A 23,700-nucleotide genomic window follows, 5' to 3' on the forward strand; every position below is an offset into this window, starting at 1 on the left:
GCCTGGTGTAATGGGATTAGGCTTTAACCCTCCCACTGGGGAGATGCAGACACATCTGCACCACGCTGATAATTACACCAACGCCCCCTCGCCATGATTACTCCTCTCTCTCTCTCTCTCTCTCTGTCGCTCTCTCTCTCTCTCTCTCTCTCTCTCTCTCTCTCTCTCTCTCTCTCTCTCTCTCTCTCTCTCTCTCTCTCTCTCTCTCTCTCTCTCTCTCTCTCTCTCTGTCGCTCTCTCTCCCCTCCCTCTCCCATCCTTCTCTCATCTTTTCCTCTCATCTGTATCACTCTCTCCTTTGGATTTGCCTGTGTCTTTCCTTTCTCTCCCTATTTTCTCTGCCTCTCTCTCTCTCCATGATATTCTCTTGCTTTATCTGTATGACTTCCAGAGTCTTTTTTCTTGATGGTGTTTTTTGGCAGCCTTCTTTTTTGGCTGTTGATCCTTTTTTAACAGCCTGAGTTTGTCTATGATGGATTTGTGTGTGCGTGTGTCTGTGTGTCCGTGCGTGCGTGCGTGCGTGTAGCAATCTGGCGACGGAGAAGGTGCCATATTTACCCCTGAGAAGCCTAAATCTAACTACCCATTCTGACCTTGGCCTTTTATTTTACACCAGTATATTGTAACACATGGACTTTATAATTCTGATCAGTCCTTAACGACTGCTACGAAATTTGCTTCCAGCACTATTTGGATCTTTAATGCTTTCCTACTGAAGACATCCAAATAAAAGTATTAGACTGAGTGTGCGTGCGTGTGTGAATGTGTGTTTGTGCATGCTTGCGTGCGTGCGTGCGTGCGAAGGAATCGGTTGGATAATCATTTGTTTTTGTGCATCTTGACATATTGAGTTATGAAGTGCAGAGTGTGTGTGTGTTTTTCTGTCAGACTGTGCCTGTGCCTGTTTTGTGCATTTTCTCCCAAAAAAAAGAACTGGCTTGACTTCAAAAATGCACTAAGAACCGAGAACTGTCAGAATCGAGAACAATTACGATAATTAAACAATGTGTCTTTCTGTTTCCAAGTGGTTAGAGTCACTGCCAGAGTCCCATCTCTACGGAAAGAGCTAATATTTGTCTTAGTGGAACTTTCTCAAGAAAATAGGAAGCCAAATATTTCAAAAGAGAAATGGAGAGGAGAACTTCTTTTGATAATCCAAACATATGCACACATTTGCCTTTATTTGTCTTTTGATGCAAGATGAGACAGAGAGCATTTCAGCTCCATATCCTGTCTCCTCACAGATGGACGAGTTAGTTATAGGGCAGATGCTATGGCAGACCACCACTGGAGTTGAAGTGTGTGCGTGTTTGTGTGTGTGCGTGTGTGTGTGTGTGTGTGTGTGTGTGTGTGTGTGTGTGTGTGTGTGTGTGTGTGTGTGTGTGTGTGTGTGTGTGTGTGTGTGTGTGTGTGTGTGTGTGTGTGTGTGTGTGTGTGGTCGCGCGCATGAGTATATGCGTTTTCTGTGTATACGCATGTGTCTTCCGAGGGAAAGGCACAGCTGTGCGCATCGTTTTCAATTACTTCACACGTCTGGTGTCTCTGAGCGGTTTCCCCTGTTTGATGGGAGCTGCCACGGCAAGGCAAGCCACATTAGCCTGAAGCAGGGTGTGTGTGTGTGTGTGTGTGTGTGTGTGTGTGTGTGTGTGTGTGTGTGTGTGTGTGTGTGTGTGTGTGTGTGTGTGTGTGTGTGTGTGTGTGTGTGTGTGTGTGTGTGTGTGCATGTGTGTGTGCATATGTGCATGTGTGTGTACGTATTTGGGCTCTTCCTTTAACACATTATTCTCTGTCAGCAATCACAACATCAACTCCTCCTCAGGCAGGCCCCTAACACCCTGAGGCGATGGACAGAATGGTTGAAGGAGAGGATTGTGCACATCCCAGGAAAAGGTGCAGGATGAAGGCCAACCGTAGTTTTCAAAGTGAGAAGTCCGCACACTTAAAATCCTTTTTGTTGTATTTTACTATTTCACGGCAGGATCCATGAAATCCTTTTTTTCACTTTGAAAACTACGATGGACAGAACGGTCAAGTAGAGTAGCGACTCTGACCGTTGAGCTGCGATGTTGCCACCATTTTACTTTTTCCTCCCTTCTCTGTAACTGGGTAGTGTGTGATTGGTCTCTTTGGTAATGGGAGATTGCAGCTGCTCAGGTGGTTAGCTGGCTCATTGGCAGGCTCCTCACTTATCCAAATGCCAGTGGGAGGCATCCATGCCAACTTCTTTACCTACCCTGGAAAGAGACTGTGATACCAGAGAGGGTTCTATCTTTGTAGACTGCAAGATCCATGGTGGTGATGGGTCACAAAGTGAACATACGTACTCCTGTTGCTACCAGCTATTAAGAATGGAAACACAGTTGGAATTAGTGTAAGATTTAGAAAAGGTGTTGAAATGTACACATGTTTAAAAATATTGAGAGGTTTAAGTGGTTAAAAAGGGGAATTTGAACATGCGTGGAAGATGTTTAAAAGCATCATTCATGTGGTCACATGCGTTCTACAGTAATGTTCATATTTACTCTCTTGTTAATTCACAAGAGTGCACGTTTTGGAATGTAGTCACATTTTCACAGCAATCTCTCTCCTCTCTCTCTCTCTCTCTCTCTCTCTCTCTCTCTCTCTCTCTCTCTCTCTCTCTCTCTCTCTCTCTCTCTCTCTCCACAGGTGATGATCCTCTACTTTCAGCCAGGTGTGTTCCGCTGTATCCTGCTGAGGTGGGTCCGGTTGCTGGGCTTCGCCACCGTCTACGGTACCGTCACCCTCAAACTCTACAGGTAAGGCACACACACATACACGCACGCATGCACACACACACACACACACACACACACACACACACACACACACACACACACACACACACACACACACACACACACACACACACACACACACACACACACACACACACACACACACACACACACACAAACATCATCACAACATCATCATCAGTTTCACCTCAACCCGCTTCACACAACCAATACAGCTGTTGCGTGGCTGTCACGAGACGAACTGAGCACCTACAGTATGCCGTTCAGGAAGAGTGTCAGAGTGCAAAACTGCCCTACAAAGCAAAAAGGCAGTAACTGCATTGCTGTTTAAAATGAGTTACTATGACTTTAACGCCATATGACAAAGTCTATAGTTAAATAAAATGATTGATCTTCAAAAAAGGTGGTAATATAAAGTAACAAAACTGTCACATGCCAATAATCTCCCAAAAAACACTTACACTGGATTGCAGTATCATTTTAAAGTCAACTGACTCAGTTTTGAGCTCTGCGCAGTTACTGCCTTTTTGCTTTGTAGGGCAGAAAAGGCCATGACACTCTTATTACCCACTCAGTATGGCTCTCTCACTGTACGGGCAGACAGCAAGCGTTGAAAGAGCTAAAACGCTGCAAAGTCCCGCCTTGAAAGCACAGATCAGGGGCGATGAATACGGCAAACAATTCAACCTGAAGCGTTCAATCAGGGAGAGCAACCAACCGAAGCTCGTGTTTAGAAAAATGTAAAAAATCCATTGGCTGCCGCCTGCTACCACCAAGCTCATATTTTTCGCTGAAGTTCAACTTCTATTTTAACGCTTTTGACGCTCTCAGAAGAAACGTCATTGCAGCTTTTGACGCTTCTGCCGCTTGATATTCCATGCAAAGTCAATTACTTCCGCCGCTTCCCACGCCTTCAACGCACGCTGTCTGTCCGTACATAGAGCTAATGCTTTCAGGGCTCAATAATAAGCAGTCGCTCTCAGTTGTGGTCTCTCTCCATTTCTGACAGTTTTGCTTAGCGTGCAACAAAGTCTGCATGGGAATTTAGAATAAAGACGATCCCTTAAGTACCTAAAATGGAAAAGAGATATTTGAAGTGGCTCGCAAAAAAATGTAGAAGAGAAGGTGAGCTCCCTCTTGAGAGTGTACAAATTGTTGTTGGCTCACTTTGTGCCTAGCAATCAGGTCAATACAAGTGAGTGCATTGCTGGGAAATGTCCATCTTGGAAGGCCTCCAATTTTTAATGGGGTGTGACGGCATGCACAAATTTATGGGCAGTATGCATACACACAAATATACTCGGCAACTCAAACAGTAAGCACACGCACGCACACACGCATGCACGCATGTACACAAACACACACACACTTGCGCGCACACACGCGCATACACATATGAGCGCACACGCACACACACACACACACACGCATGCACGCACACACAGACACAAACAAACAAACACACACACACACACACACACACACACACACACACACACACACACACACACACACACACACACACACACACACACACACACACACACACACACACACACACACACACACACACACAGAGAGAGAGAGCAAGAGCACAAACAGCAAACTAACTTGTGTGGATCATATTATCTGGCCAATTCTGTTGTTAAATGTCAGAATAGGCCTCACAAGCTGGCTGTCCCGAGGGTTGCCGTTGCCATTTGGGTAAGCCCACCAGCTATCACACACACACACACACACACACACACACACACACACACACACACACACACACACACACACACACACACACACACACACACACACACACACACACACACACATGCACACGCAGACACACCCACATACTTGCAGGCACAAACACTCACATCAGTTCAAACAGGACAGATCGCCACAGAGAGAAAGAGGGGTAGAGGGATGCAGGGATAGAGGGATGAGGAGTAGACGAGTAGTGGGAGAGGGAGAGAGAGAGGGAGAGGGAGAGAGAGAGAGGGAGAGGGAGGGATGGTAAATGTCAGGTGACAGATTGGTAGCCGCGAGAACCAAGAAGAATCCAAAGGTTGGCCATTTGACGCTGTCCATACAGAAACAATCTCAGACAGGATGGAGTGGATGATAGAGGGACCGTTTCCATGGTTTTTATTTGTTTCATTTGTTTTCAAATGTATTCATCTAATAATGATTTAGAGAGAAGTATGAAAAATCTAACAAACTTATTCAGTGATTCAATACAACAGACTACAAACCATCTCTATAAATTAGGGATCGGACTGTTAACCCTTTGCCATAAGGTGCACATAAGGTATAAGGTGTGTTTATGGTCCGTGTATCATCCGATCATTCAACTATTCCATTAAATCTGGCAAACGGAAAAGCAATATTTTGTTTTCCTGTTTTGTTGTATATAAAGCAAAAAATTGGGGATTGATGTTTGTTTTCGTCTTTCAACCCAAAACAGAACAAATCATCAACAGGGAAACCAAAACGAAATTTTAACAGTATTATTGGTTTTCTTTATTCTTCATGCTATTAGCCTTCCCATGTTCTAGTGGAGGCACTAGCCTCGTGATGATGTCACAAGGCATCATTTTCAATTGGGATGTTGAATGAGGAAATGTCCACCAAAGTTGTTGTGCCTTGGCAGGCAGCATGGAAATCATTTTCACCACGGAGGCGTCTGCGAAGGGCCATACCACAAGCGCAAGTCAGGGAAGGGAGTTTGGATAATGGAGTCTATTAGGCTACTAGGCTACCCCCTGTCTCTCACGGCTCGTCAGTCCATATGCTATGTGACCAGTCCGTAGGCTATGTGACCGAGGTGCAAGGTGACCATGGTACCATTTGGGGCAAATTGCGCGCAGTCTGGGTTGACAGACAGCACATGTATCATAACTCACCCGACTCGCTTGGTAGGGTAGGTTAGTGGCCAGAGCGAGGGATAGTATCATCTTAATGGAAAGACACTTCAGGTCCACGTCCACCAATTAGGGTTCAAATGGGACCATGCGCAACGCATTCAAAATCAGGGAGGTGTTCCATGGTGGTATGACAGATAGAGGTGAAGTCGGTCGGATGGAGACGTCTAGCACCTTTCACAAACGTTCGCCTACAATAGCCGAAGTAGGCCTAATGCTGATGTGGCATGCAGAAATAGCAACCAGATAGCCTACGCCTCAACTGTGGAGGAGACCTCGCGGTATAGTTCCCAGGAATAGGCTATCAGCAGACGGTACCAAGCAGTGGAAGAAAAGTTTGTTCCGACTCACGCACCAACGGTCAAAACTCCACCTGCATTAATACAGTGATCTAGTGGAAGGAGTCTTAGCCCATTGGACAGTCACCATTATTAATGAGGTTATGGGGTAGACAGATAGGCCTACTGGACCAGACACAGTACAGTGCGTAAAGGAGTTAGGCCATCTCTACTACCCACAGGCACCGACATAAGGGGACTACCAGTAGGACAGAAAGATGTTCTGTGGAGTAGGAGCATCAGCAGGCTAATTATAGGCCTCAGGGAAATGCGTAAAGCAGCGCGTTTGGCGACCACTTGTGCACTATTATGTCTCACTTGGGCGAGCAATAGAAAAGCACCGCGGGAAATGGGACCAATAATCGTAAATTAGAGTTGTTATTTCGTTTTGGTTTTCTCATTTATTACTTGTTCTGTTTTGAGTTGGGAAAAGGAATATCAACACAACCTCCCATTTTTTGGCCATATAAAAAAGCGGGAAAACAAAATATGGAGTCGTTATTTCGTTTTCCATTTGCCAGATTGAATGGAATAGTTCAATGATCGGATGGTACACGGACCCCCCCCCCACACACACACACACACACACACACACACACTCTGTCCCCCACGGCGCATGGCCTGGGAGGGCCGAGGTAAAATTTGAAAGTCAATGTTGATGTTAAAATGTCAACTCCAATTTGACATTATCACATTGCTCTGAATTTGAAGTGGCCGTTTCATGTCATTCCGATGCCAAATGAACATCAGAAATGGGTTGATCCCTCTTTTGAGGTGGTCACCCTGTAGTCATGTAAAGCCAGTGAGTGGTCCATCCAGGCTATCTGGACCATAACATTCCCTAGTTGACATTTAACACACTTTTGTGTGTAAACCAGTGCAAAGAAAATTCTATTCTTCTCAGTGGCTAACTGTAGTATCAGATGTAGCCTACTTAGAACACACTACTAAGGTTACCAAAATGTTCATTTCATGGCGCTTTGAAGATGGCTGATGTTTTAGCCATATAAATTCATTGATGCACTAATTCACACCGACTGCCATAATGTTGCCCAGTAGGTACTTATCTCCCAACCTCACTCCCTCCCCCTGGATCCAGATATCCTGTCTGGGCCTGGGCCCGGGCCTATATAATACCGACTTGATTTAAAGACCAGCAGTCATGCCCTTGCCCCACTAGCATAGTAGTGATTCCCTTTTAAGTGCTTTTAAAGTTTGTATCAGCCGTAATTACCTGTTAAAGCAAGTGGGTGGTGGTGGAGGAAAGGAGAGGAGAGGAGAGGAGAAGAGAAGAGAAGAGAAGAGAAGAGAAGAGAAGAGAAGAGAAGAGAAGAGAAGAGAAGAGAAGAGAGGCGAGGCGAGGCGAGGCGAGGCGAGGCGAGGCGAGGCGAGGCGAGGCGAGGCGAGGCGAGGCGAGGCGAGGCGAGGCGAGGCTGATCCAAAGACAGTTCATCAAGGATAGAGAGGGCTTTAAACAAGATTCACAACCTCGTTAAGAGACGCAGAGAGAGGGGGCAGAGACTGTGTGTGTGTGTGTGTGTGTGTGTGTGTGTGTGTGTGTGTTTGTGTGTGTGTGTGTGTGTGTGTGTGTGTGTGTGTGTGTGTGTGTGTGTGTGTGTGTGTGTGTGTGTGTGTGTGTGTGTGTGTGTGTGTATGTGTGTGTGTGTGTAAAAGCGAGACAGAGGGATTAGGGAATGAGATGAGGGGAAAACAGACACAAGAACAAATAACTGGAAACACTTAGACCAAAACAAATGGCAGCAATTCATTAGACCTTTACAGAAGAGGAGAGGCATGATCGGCCTGAAGATGGAGAGAGAGAGAGAGAGAGCGAGAAAGAGAGAGGAGAGAGAGAAAGAGAAGGAGAGAGAGAGAGAGATAGGGAGAGAGGGAGAGAGAGAAGGAGAGAGAGAGAGGAGGGAGAGAAACAGAGAGGATGGCGGAGGGGGAGCGGGAGGGAGGGGGGGGGAGAGAAGGAGAAGAGGCGGAGACATGGAGAGGAGAGGGGAGAGGGGAGAAGCAGTGACAGGAGAGAAGGAGACGAGGAGAGAAAGGAGAGAAGCGAAGGGCAGCCACGGGAGAGCCTGGTGACCGGTGGCCGGTGGCTGGTGCCTGGTAGCTGGCCAGGTCTGGGCAGCTCTCCCAGGACCCCAGATGGAGGGCCAGAGGGGTGATGGAGGGAGGGTGATGGAGAAGCAACTGGAGGAAGACGGAGGTGGAGGAGGAGGAGGGAGAAGAGAGAGCCATAAATTAACACTGAATGAATGAGATGCGAGATGATCCTCTGCAAAGGGGCAGAAAAGGGGAAGGTGGTGGTGGTGGTGGTGGTGGTGGTGGAGAGAGGTGTTAACGGGAGGGAGGTGAGATTGAAGTCATCCAGAAGTGTCAAGAGCACACTGTCAAGAGTGAGTGTTCACACACACTTGCATTGTGTGTGTGTGTGTGTGTGCGTATTTGCATGCATGCGTCCGTGCATGCATGTGTGTGTGCGTGCATCCGTCCGTGCATGCATGTGTGTGTGTGTGTGTGTGTGTGTGTGTGTGTGTGTGTGTGTGTGTGTGTGTGTGTGTGTGTGTGTGTGTGTGTGTGTGTGTGTGTGTGTGTGTGTGTGTGTGTGTGTGTGTGTGTTATACGGGTTAATAAAAGGCATGGATTACACCAGTGCCACCACACAAGAGGAAGAAAGAAGAAGGGGGAGGTGAAAGAGTAGGATGAGAATGCAAAGAGCAGGAGATGGAAGAGGAGGAGGAGAGGGAGAAGGGGAGGAGAGGGGGGAGGAGGAGGAGGGCAGGAAGGAGGAGGATGAGAGTGGGAAGAGAGGAGGAGGGCTTGAAAGAGGAGGATGGTAGTAGGGAGAAAAGGATGAGAGCCGAAAGAGAAGGATGTGTGGGGTGAGGAGGAGGAGGAGGAGGAAAGAGGAGGAGAGAAGGAGGAGGATGAGAATGGGAAGAAGATGAGAGAAGAGGCGCTTTAAAGGAGAATGATAGAAGAGAGTAGAGGATGAGAGCGGAAAGAGGAGGATGTGTGGGGTGAGGAGGAGGAGGAGGAGGAGAGGAAAGAGGAGAGAAGGAGGAGGAGGAGAGTGGGAAGAGGAAGAGAGAAGGAGGGCTGGAAAAAGGAAGAAAGAGAGGATGAGTGGGAGGAGGAGTATGAGTACTGCACGCCATTCTTCACAATACAAAAGGCTTCAAGGACAGATTGGCCATAAGGTATCAATCTCTCCAATGGCCCCCAGTGGCAGAGTCGCACTGACGACCACCATCACACACACACACACACACACACACACACACACACACACACACACACACACACACACACACACACACACACACACACACATACACACACACACACACACACACACACACACACACATATACACATACACACACATTCATGCTCTCTCTCTCTCTCTCCACTCTCTCTCTGTCTCTCTCTCTCTCTCTCTCTCTCTCTCTCTCTCTCTCTCTCTCTCTCCTCTCTCTCTCACACTCTCACACACCACACACACACACACACACACACACACACACACACACACACACACACACACACACACACACACACACACACACACACACACTCTTGAATTGGTCTTTTGGCCTTGTGCTGTCATGATGTCATGTAGTAACTACCTCATGGACCACTGGTCTGTGGTGAATGAATGAGAGGACACCAGTTATACCCAAATACGCACACACACACACACACACACACACACACACACACACACACACACACACACACACACACACACACACACACACACACACACACACACACACACACACACACACACACACACACACACACACACACACACACACACACACACAGTACACACAGTGTAGGAGGGTGATGATGGAAGTACAGTATAGGCTCACTCAGCTGAAGTGCTGCTGACGGTGACGGAGGTGTCACTGGCGGCGGTGGTGGCCACATGAGCGTGTGTGTGTGTCTGAGAGAGAGAGAGAGAGAGAGAGAGAGAGAGAGAGAGAGAGAGAGAGAGAGAGAGAGAGAGAGAGAGAGAGAGAGAGAGAGAGAGCCGGTGATGGTGGCAGTGGGCCACATGCTCATGTGTGTGATTATACTTAATGCAGTGATGGATGACTGCGAACAGCAGGGTGACACTGTATAGACACTGTGCTGATGGGCTATTTATGGTCCAGGTAACACAGAGCATATAAAATGGATGGGGGCGTGTGTTCGTGATGGTGACATTATTGATAACGTCAGCTTTTCATGTCCTAGAATCTAGATTGTGTTCATTCTTTATCTTGTCTCTTTTCCATATGGCCATCTGACAATCATTTTATCCTCCCCAACTACTTTTTCTACCTGTACCTGTACATACTATGTGTTCCCTCCCATCTCCCTATTCCCCTCTCGCTCAACCTGTCCCTGTCCATGGTGCTGAAAGAGCACTTGTTCTTCAAAGGACAATGTCTGTCTGTGTGTCTGTCTGTCTGTCTGTCTGTCTGTCTGTCTGTCTGTCTGTGTGTCTGTCTGTCTGTCTGTCTGTCTCTTCCATCTCCCCCCTTTGTCTCTCCATCTGCCTCTGTCCAGGGTGCTGAAAATGTTCCTGTCTTGAACAGTCCAATGTCTCTATCTCCAATATCTCACTCTGTCTCCATATACACCTATGTATGTTATCAGCATTTGCAGTATATCAAACTGCCTCTGTCCATGGTGCTGAAGATACGTTCCTACACAACCAGCTGGCGGTTGCTGCCTCTGTCTGTCCCTCTCTCTCTCTCTCTCTCTCTCTCTCTCTCTCTCTCTCTCTCTCTCTCTCCCTTCTCTCTCTCTCTCTCTCTCTCTCTCTCTCTCTCTCTCTCTCTCACACTCACACTCACACACACACACACACACACACACACACACACACACACACACACACACACACACACACACACACACAATTCCTCACGCATACATCCTATGTGTATAAACTAATACCCCCCCCCCCTCTCCCTCCAGGGTGCTGGAGGTGTTCCTGTCCCACACGGCCCAGCGTATCCCCTACATGGCCAGTTGGCACTTGCAGCGAGTCCCCCTCCCGCCTCTCTCTCTCCTCACACACACACACGTCCTAATAAAGATATATAAACTAATATTCATTCTTCCCCCTCCCCCCCCTGTCTGTCTCCCTCCAGGGTGCTGAAGGTGTTCCTGTCCCGCACGGCCCAGCGTATCCCCTACATGACCAGCTGGCGCGTGCTTCGTCTGCTGGGTATCATCCTGTTGGTGGTGTGCTGGTTCCTGGTGGCCTGGACGGCGGCCGTGTGCCAGAGCCTGGAGCAGGCCGACCCCGAGCGCCGGCTGCCCCTCATCGCCGTGGGCTTCACCCCCGAGGGGCTGCAGTTCAGCATGTGCCTGCTTGACCGCTGGGACTACATGATGGCAGTCGGTGGGTTTTACACACACACACACACACACACACACACACACAACACATACACACACAAATGTATGTATGTACACACACACACACTCACAAGCTTGATCAAACGCACACACGCATGCACAGTTGCAAACACAGGGACGCACACACACGCACACACGCACACACACACACGCACACAGGCACACACACACACGCACACACACACATGCACAGTTGCACACACATGGACGCACACGCACAAACACACACACACACACACACACACACACACACACACACACAACACACACACACACAAATGTATGTATGTACACACACACACACTCACAAGCTTGATCAAACGCACACACGCATGCACAGTTGCAAACACAGGGACGCACACACACGCACACACACTTGCACACACATAGAGACACAGACACATTGTTCTGAAACGACATGATGGGTTACATGCACATGGAGCTGTCAATGTCAATACCACAATCATTTACACACATACTCTATGTACACATACGGCACAAACGTATGGACACATGCATACACATGTGCGCACACACACACATACGCACACGACACATGGTGGACCATGCAACAAACATTAGACAGCGGATCAAAATAGCTGTCACCACAGCACAACATCTGGTAGATGAGCTAATTTGTGAGATCACCTGCGTTGACAGCCTGACAGAAAGACCACATTGGTAGCCCCTACGGTTGAGCTAAAATCATTTTCGCATGTTGATTTATTTAATTTGTTCGTTTTCACTCAGAGTCATCCTGTAGCCGATGTAGGAAATGCAGCAAGTTAAAGGGGCACTGTGTGAGATTTTTAGTTGTTTATTTCCAGAATGCATGCTGCCCATTCACTAATGTTACCTTTTTCATGAATACTTACCACCACCATCAAATTCTAAGTATTCATTATGACTGGAAAAAATGCACTTTTCATACATGAAATGGGGGATCTTCTCCATGGTCCGCCATTTTGAATTTCCAAAAATAGCCATTTTTAGCTGCAAAAATGACTGTAATTAGACCATACTAGAAAACATTTGTTTATTACTTTCAAGTAAAGATCAAATTTGGCAATAGGCAGCCCATTGTCAACTAGAAATGCATTCAGAGAACGCAGACCTCCGCCAAGGAAGTTCAGTTCGTTTTGGACATAGGTGTAGAGTCATGATGTGGTTTCATGCATTTAGGCCTATAGGCTACATAGCATTTGTGTTCAGGTAATTGAACCGTCAAGTCGTAACCAAATTATAGTTCTATCTGTCTCTTTTATCATTTCCATGTCCTCTAGCTGTGGTCTGTTTAGTTCACCTTTGATTGTTTTATTGGCAAAGTGATTGTTCATGCCTATGCCTTCTGTGATTTGCAAATGCACTTAAGCCTTGAATCTCATTGCTACATATTAGTCACATTGTTGATGATTGGCAGCATGCCTTTCATTAGGCTACCATCTAAAACAAAATTAAAATTAAAAAGCACAATTTTCATTGGCCAACACCTGTAGTAGGCCTACATATTCTACAGTAGTGCAGCGGCCCATTTTCCTGGTGAACCAGAAGCTATGTGTTGACGCCCAGGGGGCTGGGCTACTGGTTCACCAGGAAAGCGGCCCATACTACTTTGAGCCGTTCACTTAATTATTGAATCAGAATGAAATGTGCAAGAATCACTTTATCCAGTGGCAGTGCATGGATGGTTGTGGAGTGTCAGTTATTGTTGGCTATTTCGTAAGGCTAAACAAACTTTTGAGATGTAAATCCACTTCTATCATTTCTAGCTGTTTCAATATCGTGACACCAACGTTGGGGTACAAACGCAATTGCTTAGCGAGAGACATGTCGACTCGACTGGTCGCAGCTAGCGGAATCATTGCCTACCCCGACACTACACTTGTTGGAGAAGTTCCTCCTACCTGTGAATAGCCTATGGGAATCCGTTCATGAGGGTTATTGCGAGCTGGTCTTGGCACTGTGGGCAGTTGATCGGCACCCGGGCCTGCTCTCTATTTCGTATTGAAAATCACTGTTCACCGCATCTCCAGCGTTCATTCGTTACGAAGTCTAGTATAGTCTATCTATGGAATGTTTGTAGTGCTGATGGCTTCAGTGCGCGGGGATTGGGGAAGCAGCAAATCACCGTGGACTAACGCAATTCGCGCGCGCCTTTCTTTGAGCTTCATTTTATATGAATGTTTTGTGACAGCATTGTGAACTTAAACGATATGCGAGGCTGTAGCTAAGGCTGCTTTTTGATAGCGATTTTGACTGCGGTAATGCATTTCACTTCAATGCTCTGCCCCGGTGTGGCTGCGTGAAGGTGGCTGCGTGAAGGTACACCAGTTAGTAAGTGGTGCTGCTCAGGGCTCCTCAGTGGTCCTTGCACACCCCGTGGCAGGCCATGTAATAGCAGCGTGACGAACGCACTGTGGCAGGCCATGTAATAGCAGCGTGACGAACAGACACACAAATTCGGGCGATCACATAACCTCCTGGCGGAGGTAATGAACAGCATAGTTGCAGTACCTTTTTTGACCATTTCCTGCACAGTGTACCTTTAAGGTGAATCTGTCTACTTCCCTCCATCCTCCAGCGCAACAAGTAAAGAGTTTCTTTCCTTTCCAATTTAGTGGCAGGATTGACTGTGCCCAATATTTATGTTGTATGGTTATTAAGGGTGCCAGTTCAGATGATTTAGTATTTTGGACTTTGGCAATGTCATAGCTTGGCTTTTAGTTACCTTACATATCACAAACACACTTCCTCACATACAAACACATACGCATGCTCTCTCTCTCTCTCTCACACACACACACACACACACACACACACACACACACACACACACACACACACACACACACACACACACACACACACACACACACACACACACACACACACACACACCTCTCTCTGATCCCAATTACCAACAGGTATGGTTGTGTGTGTGTGTGTGTGTGTGTGTGTGTGTGTGTGTGTGTGTGTGTGTGTGTGTGTGTGTGTGTGTGTGTGTGTGTGTGTGTGTGTGTGTGTGTGTGTGTGTGTGTGTGTGTGTGTGTGTGTGTGTCTGTGTGTGTCTGTGTCTGTGTATGTCTGTGTGTGTGTGCGTGCGTGTGTTGTATGTGTGTTTGTGTGTGTGACTGGCCATGCTCGATGCTGTCCCATGCCACCCCTGTCAGTGTGTGAGAGTGAGGGAGAGATGGTGTCCACGGCGACAGTCCTAGTAAAATGTCACCCTAATGGAGATGGATCCTCCTCGCAGAAGCAGATGTTTATTGCTGTCAAGCAGGCCATCTTCACGTCCACCCCCTGATGGACAGACACACAGACAGCGACACACACACACACACACACACACACACACACACACACACACACACGCACGCACACACACAAAGGCATGCTCACATGTGTGCGTACATACGCAAGCACACACACACACACACACACACACACACAGACACACAGACACACACACACACACACACACACACACACACACACACACACACACACACACACACACACACACACACAAACAGATGTCCCACAGTCGAGGCTCATGACACCGGGGATGGATCTATAAAACTACGCTCTGGTTCTCTACGAGCTCGTTCCTCCACACCATCACCATCAGCGTCAGCGTCACCTCCTCTACTACTCTCGCAATTACCTGTCAACGGCAGGCGGTGTCAGGAGGATACACCCAATAGCGGTTAGCTTACTGACAGGGCTGGCCTGGGGGAGAAATAGGGCCCGGGCACTTTTGGCTTAAAGGGGCCCCTCAAAATTATTAGGCATAGAACTGACGCACCAGTGGACCCCGCATATACAATATATATATATTTTTTACATTTCTGAAAATAGGGGCCCACGAGGGTGCGGCGCCCACCGGGAAATGCCCGGTATGCCAGATGGCCAGTCCAGCCCTGCTTGCTGACGTTTATTGGAGCTGCTTTCTTATAACATCTCCTTTTGTTGAAGTCATGCGTTGTTAAATCCCTTGACAGTAATGATGTTTAGGAACCAGATGCCTGCACTAAGTATTATTAGCTCAGCTTTTAGAGCAGTGGTTCTCAACCTTTTTTGAGCAAACGTCCCCTTAACCTCATCATAAGCCTGCTAATGCCCCCCTCAGTATTGAAAAATAAAATAGACTAATGCCCCCCAAATGGGAACTAAGCCCCACCCCCACTCGGCTGTATCCTTCTTTGCTTGATTTAATTGTTCATGTTTCTATTCTCTTCTATCTGACCCAGGAGTTCGTTTAGGGGGTGTAACTGTCCTACACTGTTATTTTAACTACGTAAATGCCCGAGTTAATTTATTCTACTTCATAAACAGATATTGGGTTGTTTTTAATACCCATTCTCTGGGTTATTGACTGTGACCACGCTATATCTATACCACGCTATATACCTTGCTTGTTCTAATTGCGTGTCTCCCTCTTCATCTCTCTCTCCCCCAGCGGAGTTCCTGTTCCTGTTGTGGGGGGTGTACCTTTGCTATGCCGTGCGGACGGTCCCCTCCGCCTTCCATGAGCCACGCTACATGGCCATCGCCGTGCACATCGAGCTCATCCTGTCGGCCATCTTTCATGTCATACGGTAAGCATTTCTTTTCTACCACACACAACACTGTAAAGTAGACCAGCTACAGTATATGGCATTTGTGTGATTTATCGAAAAATTAATTCAATGATCTGCTAGCTGTTAATCATCAATAATCAACGAAACTTCCGCTGAGCATTTCATCTGCTACTACCACCATAGGCAGTTGGTAGACCAGGGCTTCTATTCTAAAAAAAAAAAATCTTTGCAGTGAAAAAGTAAACATTTCAACATTCCAGATGTTTCCGCTCTGCATACTGATGATCATCGCTATCCTAGTAAATCATTGCTGTGTTGTTGCTAGAACAACACAGATCCATAGCAGAGCTAAATGCATAGTTGAACATTTATAATAACTGTATTTGTATAGCATTATATCATACAAGGCATGCAGCTCAAAGTGCTTAACAAATGGAAAAACATCAGTGTTAAAGATAGAAATTAAAAAGTGAAGTAGAAAAGAGAGACAGAAACAAGAAAGAATAGCAAGAAGACAAAAGAAGTAGACGGAATAGAGAAAGATAGGTACATTTGTAGATGTAGGGAAAATGAAATAAGTTTAAAGAGGACATGAATAGAGATTGTAGAGGCATAAGGTCCACAGAGGTTTGGCCCAGGTTAAGTGACACATTTATGTGGAACTTGTGAATTGAACCCGTAATAAGGACAAGGCCTACATCTCACAGCTGCCTGGGACATTTCCTCTTTATAGGAGGTCTTTATGGGAGGCACTGGCACGATAATGTAGACCACTTACCCTCATCCACCTGCATTTGTTGCCACAGACAAGTGAGAGATTGCTAGCTTACGGTACAGCTGACAACTCTGAACACCCCCTCCCCTCCCCTTTCCCCCATCTGGAAGCAGTGGCACTGCCATTGGAAATCCTTCCACATCAGATTATTCCGCAATTAGCCGCGTCAGGATGATTTATGTTTTGACACCAGCTGCATGTTTTGAAGTAACTGGCAGGCAACATTTCAATTAGATATTAGCGCTGTGATGGCGATGCTGGTGGTTACAGTCGAGCACGGTGTTTAATGGCTCTGGGATGGGTCATTTTTCACTGTTAACGTTGTCTGATGATGTGGTGCTCCCTGTGGCCCATTATACCTGGCTGAGAGACAGCAGATGAACTGTGCGAGTGTGTGAACTGTAGAGAGTAGAAAGAGATGGTAAGGTGGCCTGGAAGTGCAAAAAACAAACGATGAAATGCTAATTTATAGGTTTTAAAACACATTAACATTCTAAAACGTATTTAAGCTATGAAGACAGAACACATTTAAAAGGTCTAGTACAAGTACATTCATTCTGGGAAATATGTTGTAAAATCAGTGATTTATTTTAAAACTAAGTATTATATTACATTTTATATCAATATAATATTTAAATTCATACATTTATTTTATGCATTTTTATGTTACCAAAAGACAGGTTGCACGCTCCTTGATGGACACGCAATTCTTTACCACAGTTCACAGTAAAAAAAAATACAGTATCAATTCAACACTTACATAGTACTGTACTCTGGGACAAAATACTCTCTAGAAGGTGTTAAATCAACTCTCTGGGTATTTAATTAACTCTGCATTGTACTGTGTACAGTACAGTAGGTGGTCCTTCTCGCATCAGTGCCCACTGCACTCCTCAGTGGAGTCCGTAGAAAGGCAAACGCATGTCCATGTCCTGTCATGTCCTGCAGCCGCTGAAAGCATGTCATCTGGGACTTAATGCGTGAACTTGTCACCAAGTGTTCCATCATCACCTCTGTGTCAGTCTGTCTCTCCTCTATCCCTCTCACTTATATTCTCACTCTCTCTCTCCTCTCTTTCACGCTCTCATTTGGTCTTTTTTTAACATCTCACACTCATTCAAATGCTTGTATTTTTTGTGGCCTTGCTTCACCTCCAACCCCATCCCCCCTAATAAAACAATTTCTCTTCACCCTCCCCCTATCTGCCTTGCTCTCTCTCTCTCTCTCTCTCTCTCTCTCTCTCTCTCTCTCTCTCTCTCTCTCTCTCTCTCTCTCTCTCTCTCCCCTCTCTCTTTTCCATTTTTCTACCTTCCTCATCTTTCTCATACCTTCGTTTGAGGCCCCCAAGGGAACCTGGGAGGGCAGCTGAAGTTGAAACCATTCAGATAGTGTGAACTCATTCAACATCCCGCCTTAGATTGCATTTGGTTGTTGTCCTCACTCTTCTTCCTGCGTGATTGCTTTGGATTAAGCCAGTCAGGGAAATAGAAATAGACCCATCCCCTCGGCTCAGTCTAGCAGACAGGCACACAAATACATCTTACGTCACAGATACATATAGTAGCAGGTACTGTTTTTGCAAGAATGGTTAGATGCAACATATTCGTTCATCATCCACTGTTCTTTCATCGTTTAATGACAGCACATGTGCCATAGAAATGTGCCACACACACACACACACACACACACACACACACACACACACACACACACACACACACACACACACACACACACACACACACACACACACACACACACACACACACACACACCTCCAAGCCTTCAGTCAAAAGACAATTTTCTAGTATGCCAACATATTAGACAATAAAGCTTTTTGAATCTTGAATCTTGAAATAAAATAGCCTTGCCTTGTCTGATTTCATAATGTTTCTGGACACAGACAAGTTTATTTTTGCACAGTAGCACATTCATCCAACCAGCTGCTGCCAGCCGGCAATACAGTCAGCAATCAGCAATGTTTTACCCACTCTTCGTCTTCTTGGCTTAACAGTCATGCTGTTCTGTGCCTCATTGTGTTGCAATGTGCGGTGCGGTGCTGTGTTGTGCTGTGCTTCACTGCACTACATTCGACATGCTAAACCTTGGATGGGGGGTGGGTACCCATTTTCATATGCAGTACGTACACGTAATTAAAATCAGGATAACTCGTTTTTTTACAAGAATACTTACTGTCTTTTTGTTTTGTAGGGCAGAGGGCTTGTCTTGCACTGTATCGCACCGTACTACATTGTGCGTGATAGAAGTCCTCTCCACACTCCACGCTCCATGCACTGTGCTGTACTTTCCTTGCAATGTATTGCACTGTATTTCACTGTGTGTGTCCTCACTCTCCATGCACTGTGCTCTACCCCAATGCATTGTTCTTCTCTTGCACTGTGTGGCACATTGTACACAAGTTGGAGTGTGGTCTCGTCACAGTGGCGTATGTGCTATGAGAACCTGTTAAAAAGGCAGTGCTCTCGACCATGCAATATCACGTGAAAGGTGTAAATGAAGTGGGAATAATGCCAAAACAATGGAGTTTAAGAACGCCTCACCTCACCACTACACTCTACAGCAAGAGACAAGTAGAATGTCATAAGTATGTATACATTTTTTTTATATTTTCAATAATCGGCACCTCGTCCACGTTTTCGCCCACGTCAATATGGCAGAATGTTGACATTCGCATAACAATTCCTGGATGTCTGGGAATTTGTGAATGGCGCATTATACTGCATGTTAGGCCTTGAGGAGAGGGCAGGGGGGTGAAGTGAGAGGCCTCCATCCTCATCAGAGTGGAGGGGCAACTGTGCCTGAGATGGAGGGAGAAAGAGGCAAGGGCCGATTCTCTCTCTCTCTCTCTTTCTATCTATCTCTCTCTCTCTCTCTCTCTCTCTCTCTCTCTCTCTCTCTCTCTCCCTCTCTCATTTCAGACAGGAAACTCGGTTTGACCTCTCCATAAAAGATGAGGAGTTGAAGCACTTCAAAGCAGTGGCAGTCAGCATGGCTCACGGTCATGTGACTTGGTCCTCATGCTGCTCCTCCTCATTTCATCTCCTCTTTACTTTCTCTCCTCTTTTCAAACTCTACTCTTGCTCCCTTCCTTCCCCGTTCCCCCATCCCCCTCCCAACCCCCCAGCCCCCGTTTGCCACTCCTTAGCTATCCTATCCACACCAATTAGCATCTTCATATGTGCCTCATATACTGTACTGTATGAGTCCACCCTTGACTGGTGCTCAGCCACTTTTCATTTAATCTCCACTTCCTCTCCTCTTTTCAAACTCTACAAACAGTAAGAAAAATGCTGTGTTACAGTGATTCAACACTTAGAGAGTTCTGTGGGAGCAAATATATTCTGGGAAACGGTACATCAACCCTCTCTTCCCTATGTGTTGAATTATTTTTACTGTGCACACGCTCCCTTCCTCTTCCCCCCATCCCCCGTTTCTCCCCCATTGCCTGCTCCTCACACCAATTAGTGAGTCTTCCTCTTCATCTCCTCTTTTCAAACTCAACACACAGTAAAAAAAAATTCCAGTGTTAATCCAACACATAGGGGATACTCTGGGAACTACGAGATGTTAAATCGACTCTCTAAGTGTTACATTTGCACATGCTCCCTTCCTTCCGCCCTTTCTCCCGATCTCTTCCCCCATTGCCTGCTCCTTAGCTATCCACACCAATTAGCGAGTGCTCAACTTCAGCCATGATGAACTGTATTATCTACGCAGAGGGAAGGCAACCCAGGGACCCTTACTTGTCATAGACACCAATTAAGATTGGGAAAGAAACCCCTTTTGACGTCATTATTGCATAATTTATTTTTTGAAGCTCCATAGCCGTAGCGAGGGGAGCATGCAGACCAGTGAACCTTGCTCTTTCTGAGACGTTATGGTTATTATATTTAGAGTAGAGTAACATTTGTTGATCCCGGAGGAAATTAAGGCATCTAGCAGCATACGTAAATATACAATACACATGATCATACACCATCAGACATCATACACTTTATTGGACAACATACGTATATTTAACTATACATGCTTACACACATGCACACACGCGTGCGTGTGTGCGTGTGTTGTGTGTGCGTGTGTGTGTACGAGCGTGCATGCATGTGTGTGCGTGTGTGCATACATGCGTGTGCATACATGCGTGTGCATCTAACTATGAGTGTGTATCAGGTGTTGTTGTGTAACACTGTGTGCACACACCTGCATGGTTGTGCTCACTGCTCTCACAAATACAGCCCCAGCCCCAGCAAAAAGACCATTTTCCGCCAGACAAACGGCCAACCTCTGCAGCCTGCTGTGTGGATAAAGCACTTGAGGCCAGCGTGGGAAACTGGATGCCGCCCGGCCTTCCTTATCACAAACAAACAAAGAAAATAAAATCACCACCGCTACTACCACACACCAGTCTTCCCTTTCTCCTGGATTCGAGGGCTTAAGTCCTTTGTTATTATTTCACAGCAAAGCCATATGCCATGCTTTGACGATCCTATTAAGACTCGCTCAGAGTTAATAAAGCATGAAATGTAGGCTTAGTGGGATGTGTTGACTGATGGTTATGGTTATAGAAATTCATTAAGTGTTGTATTCTCTGAGCGCCTACAGTGCAACTCCCATACGACCCAATGTGGCACAACAACACACACAAACGCATGACACATACTGTAACTACACACAAGCACACACACCCACATACACATGCCATTCTAAATTTACATCCTCTGTACTATACTGTACAATAACACACTGACTGACTCACAACCCTCATGCACACACAAGCTGATATTGCCTCTGATAATTGCATCCAAATTACACTATTCATTCCAGCACAGGTAGGCCTACAGTATATATGGTATATATAACTCATTTCCATCCGGGTGTGTAAAGCGATCACTTTCCAAAGATATCACTGAAATCTTCATCAAAACAGCTTCAAGTTCAAAGCCATACTTTCAAAGCCCTCCTCTGGTCTTCCTCAGGGACTTAACGAGTTGTTCTTCAGGCTTCAGATCTCATCGTGTTAGGTTAGAGTGTGAAGGCTTTTTTTAGTGATGCTTTGAATTTACTGTAACAGGCCCACCAACAGGCCCACCATACGTACACGTGAAGACTTTTCCTCTCAGGAAAAACAACACAAGTCTCATCTCGTTAAACCTCACTTGTGTGGCCTGTGTTGTCTGTGTTTCGTTCTTAAATCTCCCTGACATATTAACTTCTACTTTTTTATTTAGTTATATTTCGTTTGAACATTTTTTAAGTACTTTCAGCTGCCACGTTTATATAATGTGCTGCATAAATAATGCCATGCCTTGTATATAATTAACTTCCTGTTTCCATTTTACTTCCTGTGTACAGGTTTACCCTTGCTCACGAGCTTCACCCTGACTGGATGCTGATGCTGTTCTTCGTTCACACGCACCTCACCGTGACGGTCACCCTGGGGCTTTTGCTCATTCCAAAGGTGATTCATCTGTCCTGCCATGCACTCTGCGTTGAATCGGTCAATATTTGTAGGGCTGGTTTAAAGGTTAGGGAGTTAGGGCTCTTTCTTTTGAAACTCTGCTATCGGTAGACCCGAGGTTGTTCTCCCGACAACCGTTGTAAATGCATTCTATTGCAACAGCTGGGGACAATACAAACGTCTGAAAACACTAATGTTAAACGAACTCGGAGTACACCGAAGTGCTCCGAGTTTGTGTTTCAGAACCCCGATTTCAGTACCCATTCTACTGCACTTTTCCTAGGTGGAAGCTGGAGTTTCCGACAATCAAGTTTCAAAAGAATGAGCCATTAGGAAGGTTTTGGGATTCAAAAGAGGCATAAGTGTCTTACACCGATCAATACTTAGCCATACATGTTTATAACAATGAGCTTTTAATAGAGGCTCTGCATGTAGGGGTTAATGCATACTGTATGTGGTTCTGGATTTTCCCTCCAGTTCCTGTTTGCGGGAACACAGCTGACGGACGACATTGCCACGGAGGCGTATGAGGATGAGCTGGACATGGGTCGCTCAGGATCCTACCTCAACAGCAGCATCACGTCCGCATGGAGCGAGCACAGCCTCGACCCTGAGGACATACGGGTTAGTCCTTACATAGCCTCCTAATAGCCCTGTTCCCACTACATTACATTGCATTACCTTACATTACATTACATTACATCTCTCTCCTGTCCTTCGTAGTGTTAATTCAGTGTTAATTAAACGTTTCGAGAGTCAGACCAGCGTTATGAGTGATTTGACACTGTGAATATTGAATTTATGCTGCAAAATGTACTGTGTGTTCTTGAACTATTGCCTGAAGTTATATTGTTTCCACTAGGGCTGGACAATGTCACAAATTTGTCTTTAAGTGACTGGACTGAGTTGAATCATGTCAATACATGTGACAATGTTGTCAAAGATAAGTTTGTGATCTCACTTGACAGACTATGAAGTTGTAACAAGTATGGAGTATGTATGAAGTAAAAACAAGTAAGTAATAAAAATAATAATTGCTAGTCGTCATTACTGGTTATGATCGCTAGGTTGATTACTTATGTGATTAAATGCCCAGCCAAAGTTTTCACAGTATGCAGCTTTTTTTCTCTCATCAGCTGCTCAATGCTTAGTGGGACAAAAAATACTGAGCCATGGCAGTTTTTCATTGCAGACTCCAGATGAAATGGGGCCGCTCAGTTCTATTAATGGCCCTGGCGTAAGGTCATGCGACACTCTTTGGGAAAAACGTACCAACGTGAGCAGAGGTTTCTGTTTGTCTGTTAGAACTGAAGAAGTCTCCTCCCCCCTTTTTTGTGTGCCAAAAAACAAGTATTGATCCCTGTGTCTGTAGCGTCTGTAGTTGTTTTTTGGTGACGTGAACCTCC

General features: G+C 46.0%; 1 protein-coding gene across 1 annotated transcript in view; it reads left to right on the forward strand.

Moving 5' to 3' along the window:
- The window catches only part of gpr158a (G protein-coupled receptor 158a), a 132,521-nt gene that overhangs the window by 106,397 nt on the left and 2,424 nt on the right, over positions 1 to 23,700 (forward strand). Inside the window, exons 6-11 of the mRNA XM_063206282.1 lie at positions 2,668 to 2,777; positions 11,190 to 11,443; positions 15,920 to 16,058; positions 22,189 to 22,294; positions 22,772 to 22,918; positions 23,487 to 23,570. Of these exons, the coding sequence (XP_063062352.1) occupies positions 2,668 to 2,777; positions 11,190 to 11,443; positions 15,920 to 16,058; positions 22,189 to 22,294; positions 22,772 to 22,918; positions 23,487 to 23,570 (840 nt within the window). The remainder of the gene's footprint in view (positions 1 to 2,667; positions 2,778 to 11,189; positions 11,444 to 15,919; positions 16,059 to 22,188; positions 22,295 to 22,771; positions 22,919 to 23,486; positions 23,571 to 23,700) is intronic.

This window comes from Engraulis encrasicolus, chromosome 9 (genome assembly GCF_034702125.1).
Source record: "Engraulis encrasicolus isolate BLACKSEA-1 chromosome 9, IST_EnEncr_1.0, whole genome shotgun sequence".
NCBI classification, from domain to species: Eukaryota; Metazoa; Chordata; class Actinopteri; order Clupeiformes; family Engraulidae; genus Engraulis; species Engraulis encrasicolus.